Source organism: Limulus polyphemus, unplaced genomic scaffold (assembly GCF_000517525.1).
Source record: "Limulus polyphemus unplaced genomic scaffold, Limulus_polyphemus-2.1.2 Scaffold7991, whole genome shotgun sequence".
Taxonomy (NCBI): domain Eukaryota; kingdom Metazoa; phylum Arthropoda; class Merostomata; order Xiphosura; family Limulidae; genus Limulus; species Limulus polyphemus.
In genome coordinates, this window is record NW_013673601.1 from 28,642 (window position 1) to 35,145 (window position 6,504).

The 6,504-nt window shown below is 31.2% G+C and overlaps 1 protein-coding gene across 3 annotated transcripts in view; it reads right to left on the reverse strand.

Moving 5' to 3' along the window:
• Positions 1–5,034, reverse strand: part of LOC106475030 (histone-lysine N-methyltransferase 2E-like) — a 28,512-nt gene extending 23,478 nt beyond the window's left edge. For all 3 annotated transcript variants that reach the window (XM_022379247.1, XM_022379246.1, XM_013935727.2), the window contains exons 1-3: positions 4,849–5,034; positions 4,229–4,349; positions 1,440–1,549 (exon numbers count right to left, since the gene is read on the reverse strand). In XM_022379247.1, the coding sequence (XP_022234955.1) occupies positions 1,440–1,549; positions 4,229–4,349; positions 4,849–4,994 (377 nt within the window). In that variant the 5' untranslated portion in view covers positions 4,995–5,034. The remainder of the gene's footprint in view (positions 1–1,439; positions 1,550–4,228; positions 4,350–4,848) is intronic.
• Positions 5,035–6,504: the final 1,470 nt, after the last annotated feature.

Here is a 6,504-nt window from a genome sequence, read left to right on the forward strand (position 1 = left end):
TATGTAGATGCTAAGTACATATGGTTCAACTTTAGCATTGGTTCACTCTTAACCACGTAAACTGGCAATGTACACGAGTAGGTAGATGCTAAGTACATGTTGGTTCAAGACTAGCATTGGTTCACTCTTAACCACGTAAACTGGCAATGTACATGAGTATGTAGATGTTAAGTACATGTTGGTTCAACTTTAGCATTGGTTCACTGTTAACCACGTAAACTGGTAATGTACACAAGTATGTAGATGCTAAGTACATATGGTTGAACTTTAGCATTGGTTCACTCTTAACCACGTAAACTGGCAATGTACACGAGTATGTAGATGCTAAGTACATGTTGGTTCAACTTTAGCATTGGTTCACTCTTAACCATGTAAACTGGCAATGTACACGAGTATGTAGATGCTAAGTACATGTTGGTTCAACTTTAGCATTGGTTCACTCTTAACCACGTAAACTGGCAATGTACACGAGTATGTAGATGCTAAGTACATGTGGTTGACACGTGATATCTGAAGTCTGAAAAACAGCTATAAATTTTCCAATACTTGACAGGTGCCTTGAGATCTATAATGTACATGTAGTTAGTTGATATAAGTGTATATAGTCATTAGAAAGAGCTCAGTTTACACTATACTCCACCAATGATTAATTTGAATTGGTGTACAATTTTCATATTGAAGTAGATGTAACTACCGTTAGTATTGTTGTCTGCTTGATTAACTATAGCACTTACAGTGGTTTGTTACCTAAATATGCTACAGTTAGAGAGACAATTAAATTGTACTTAGGTCTTTTATATTTTAGCTAATTATATATTAAGTGTGTTTTATAAAACATATCTGAAAGGTTTAATGATTTCTATAAGTTTATCTTGTTGCCTGGATTATGAAAAGTTATAAACAAGATGGCGTGTATAAGCACAATCTTGTCTTGGCAGAACATCTCATGGGGGAGAGTGACAAAATAACTTCATAAAGCCTCATCGATAAAATTGGCGTAAATGATAATATACAAAGAATTTGAAAGGAAAATTAAAAATGAACTATAAGTGAAAAGATAAAGACGTGAAATTACGCACATAAGAAAAATGCGAATATTCTAGTGGATTTCTATGAAGAGTTGAAAGGTATGTATGTATTTCCGTTTGTTAATATTACACATTTCATTGCATGTTAAAGATAATAGATAGTTAGTCATACAGTAGAGAAAATGGAAAAAATATAAACATTTAACTTAATTGAAAAAACTTTTCATATTCATTTATTAGGTTCTAGAGATTATGCAAATGAAATGTGAAAACTGTAAGATTAGAAATAATACTTCATATAAAAATCACCTTGCAAGAGAACTATACAGAGTCAGAGTGCAAAAAACTAAATACTTTTAGGAACAATTTCACAGAAACCGCTTGCTTTTCCATATTATATACAATACTCACTTCTCTTGATAATCAAAATCAAATGGAATGGTGATTTCTTGATCCTTTTTGATGTCTTTAGACGAAAAGATATATAAATGTAAAAGCCCATTCTGGATGACATGTCGTACCTGGAAACCACAAAAATAACTTATAATTACACTGTAATATAAAAAAGTATATTAAACACAAATAAATTATCCACTCATCAGATAATCTACTTCTGTATAATTAACAGAAATGTCCTGAAACAACTTTATACAATTTGTTTTTTTAAATGGTTATAAAAATTTTCTACAGACTTATTAAATAAAACTAATCTTCATTCCAACATTACATCCATGAGACTCAGGTGTGGCAATATGATGCATATATATTGTATGTTTGGTGTTATTGCATTGTAAGAAAAACCAAAAACTACTGGATGGAATAGTTGGAAATTTCAAATTTATGTATGACAGATTACACAGCTTCTACAAATAAAATATTTTACTTGTATGAATTTGCAGCTTTAAAATTTCAAAAGTGTAATATGTTCACTTCCTAAACAATTAAAAATACTTGCCTTTAGTGTAGATCTTAATTAATAATTTTTAACTTACCTACCTTCTTTTAAAACATCCCTATAAAGTTACTATTTATTCTATAAAACTGTAAATTTAATTTTTGATTTAAAAACAATGTACACAGTTTCACTATGTTTACTATCACTGGCTAACAACAAAAATAATTTTTTAACACACTAAACTTATAAACACTTTTTTTATTAACCTTTGTTGACTCTCATCACTATGGTCTCAGTTGATACAACCGAGTTTGTGACTCCAAAGTAACCACCAGTTTCCATACTATAACATTTCATACATTTTGTGTATCTTCACACAAAATATAGCAAGCTTTCAGCAAGCATTTACAAGTCCTTTGTACACAAAAAAATCATATTTTTTTAACTTAGTATTTTTGCTAAAAATGTATCTGTGAAATCAAGGTGTTGAGAGTGTTGACTGTTTTAAGTGTAAAGTGATTTTCACGTTAAGATTTAAAATATCTAAAAATTGTGAAGTTCCATTTGCATAAACTCTAAAACCTTATAAATCGTTATCAAACTTTTTCAGTAAAACTTTATAAGTTTTCTGTTATTTTCTCTACCCTAATTCGGTCAATTTGACCAACTTCGTAACCACTGTAAAAAAATATCACATAAATGTAAATTACATATTCTTCCTAGAAGGATTACAAATTATAATATTAAACTAAAATTGTTTATCCTAAATAGCTTAAAGCTTATAACAGATCACATCTGTTTATACTTAATTTTATTGTTTTATTTCCCTGTGAACTGTGTCTAATTAATAATCCCACCACACAAGTATCAGATTACATAACCCAGAATAATAATACGAACAAAGCAAACAGTCTTATAGCTATCATAATTTACCTGGCTTTCTAACTATCTAACTAAGCTTATCGAAGTAAATACCACCAAAAAAGTTTCAAACTGAAGGCAATATAAACAATGCACAGTACAGAAAACTTTAGCTTTCTATTGGTTATAAATAATACCAAATAAAACATCAGAGAACTATTGGCAACTTGTGAAAGACAGGATGTGACAGGCGGGCATGGCAAACGAGTCTGATTTTCTAGTTTGTGGCTCCATAAACAAATAAGATTGAAGGCTATAAAAAATATGCTTTGCCTGAGTAATCTATATATATAAAAGAGGAAGTTTGTTTATTTTGTTTGCTATAGGAAACCGAATGGTTGAACTTACAAATTTTAAAATAACTTCATAATAACCAGTATTTTTACAAGAAATTTAATGGTGCTATTTATTTTGTAATAAACATACAACAATATACGCACAACAGAAATTAAATGAGGAGATGAAAATGTGTTATAACGGCACGCAGAAAGAACAACACTAAAAATGGACCTACAATATTATTGACTATTTGCAAATAGTAACTATGGAGATGATGTAATAAACTAAAATCAAGTGAAGAACATGAAAACCCCAAAAATTATGCTTTTTGTGGCATCTTGACCCCCTACAATTAATAAAAATTGGCAAGTCTACCATTTTTGTTTGTCGATATGTGGGATTTCTAGAAAAGTATCTTTGTACTAAATGCCATGTAAGTTGGTTAAGATATGGCTGAATATTTGACCCCAAAATTATGCTTTTTTGTGAGTTCTGACATCGCCACTCCCCCCCCCCCAAAAAGACTGAAAATGGGCAAATCTAACGGCATGAATATAAATATTTGTGCCAACTTTCATCTTGACTGCTGTAAATATGACCATACAGAAGCCCAAAATTTTGATCTTGACTGCTGTAAATATGACCATACAGAAGCCCAAAATTTTGATCTTGACTGCTGTAAATATGACCATACAGAAGCCCAAAATTTTCATCTTGACTGCTGTAAATATGACCATACAGAAGCCCATTTTTGGGTTGTTTAACCTATTACCCCATAAAATACTTAAAGTAACCTACATAAAAAAAAAATGAAATACATATCTAAGTGTATTGGACCAAGGTATAACCCTACCAAATTTAAAGTCTATCCGTCAAGAAATGAAGGAATGGTGATTGATCGAAAAGTGTTCGGAAGATGAAAGAAACAATAGTAAAACTACACAAATAGAATAAAATTACCAGAATTATATAAATCTACAACCACATCTTGTACTTCAAACTCTTTAGTGTTTTTGGTCTTCATACGTAAATAATTTATATCAAACTTACCAATATTATGAAAAAAGCAAACTATCTAAGCAATGAATTATTTAAAAACACTCACTTTGGCATTAGGTGTACAAGACCTACGTATGAACCTTGCAGCATTTCCATATTCTCTTGCATCAACACAAATCTCCTCTTCATCTGCTTGAGGTTTGTGAAATAACACGAAAGGAAAATATCTAGCAAAAAGAAAACTTCGATAACTAAGCTTTATTCACTGCTTCAAACGTAACTGTGTAATAAAACAGGTTTGTGAAAAATGACAAACAGGAAGTCCTCCGAAAACTGAAAAAAATTAGCTGAATCACAGTATATAATTAAATCGGAATTATTACTTTTTATTATTAATGGATGATGATTCTTTGTAAAGTATAAAAAATAAATTACTTTATTATTAGTAATTAATGAAAGCTACGGGTGTGTTAGTCCTACTGAAGAACACAAGCTACTGGTAAACTTTAGGTGATTGTAAGATCTGGGTGTATTAAGACCAACTAAACAACACAAGCTACAGGTAAACTTTAGGTGATTGTAAGATCTGGGTGTATTAGTCCTACTGAACAACACAAGCTACAGGTAAACTTTACATATTATACAGACCATCATCACTGGTTTTAATTATGACATCAACACTAATAGTTCCACTTCTCTTGTAACAGCACTGATAAATGCACTCACCTAATTCGGAAGAAAGGATATTGTTCTTTAAATTGCGACAGAGTCATAAATCGGCCTCTATACTCTATAATAGCTTGTTCTTTCTTAAGATTCTGGACAGCTACAAGACCCCTCTGACTTATGGAGAATTCAGCTATTTTACACATTTGAGCCCGCAGCTGGTCCGAAGCTTTCTTCACTACTTCGTTCTGGAAAAAAATAAGTTTATCAGAAATGCACTAAAGATAAGTTGAAGGTTATAATAAAAGTACAATACAAAATAAATTTCCACTTATTACCACACAGCTCTTTCCATATGGGGCAGGTTGACCGACTGACCTTGTAACCAAGTAACTCTTTCCATATGAAGCCGATTGACCGACCGACCTTGTAACCCAAATAGTAACGTGGATTTCTTAATTAAGTACTTTTACCAACGATTTGACCATGAATGTACGGAGCCAGTAAGTTGACTGCTATATGATTTACATGTTGGAATTAGAAATACTTTTCTTCCTCTACAAACTTTCAAATTTCTTTCACGCAACCTCTAAAACCTCCTAAATAAATATCAAATGTTTTGTACAGTAAAACTCTACATTCTACCTGTTATTTCCTTTACCTTAACTCTATATGGACTCAATCGACCTTGTAGCCTCATAAAACAAATACAAAATAAATTAAAATTACTCCTTTTTCTTTTGTTTCAAGAATAATGTAGATTCTAACAGAAAACCATAACTGTTTATCCAGGTGCAGTTTCTAAGCCTATTTCTAAGCAGTTTCTAACACCATCTTAAATACTTGACGGAGGATTGTGCTTCCTTGTTTCGATGGAAAACGTTGAAGGCTCACTTCGTAAAAATAGTGTGCTTAGGCTCTACATAGTCTAACAATCTTGTTAAGCCTATGAAGACAGTGCTGGTGTTTTACACCGAACCCCTTTAACTATAAAGCTCTACATTGTCTAACAATCTTCTTAAGCCTATGAAGAGTGCTGATGTTTTACACCGAACCCCTGTAACTATAAAGCTATACACAGAAATCCTTACTATAAGTACAAATTTTCTAAGTGTATTTAACAAGGTTTTAGTACACAAAAAATAATTTAAAAAAAAAGTATATTCATTAAAAATTCTTATAGGATTTTACGGGGTCAGCCTAACCTAGACTATAACTAGTCTTAACAATAGGTGATTTTCATCTCAAGGTTGTTATTTTTAATTCGCGTAACCTCTAGAACTTACTAAGTGAACATCAAAGGTTTTTTGTATGGTAAAAGTTGTACATTTTATCAATGTAACACTTAACTTTAATTGAGTCATTAATGTTAAAAAAAAATTGTAGGGAAATTTTTTAAAAGTATGGAGTAAAATTAATTTCCCTATTTTTCATAAATACATTTTCCCCAGAACTGTAAAAGTTATTAACAAGTTCAGTTGTTTACTTTTTATAGTACAGCATACAGTTCATTGATGAGTGAAACCAAAACATCACAATGGGAACAAAAATACCAGATTCCCCATACACTCATGTGTTGAACTCGTTAAGTTTCACACTAACTGCCAAAGTGTCTTTCCTGTTAAGATATAACTAGATTATATAACAGCTGTTAACCGTTAAGTATGAAACTTCCCTTACCATCAAGTTACACAATCAAGATGTCTTGTTGACTTA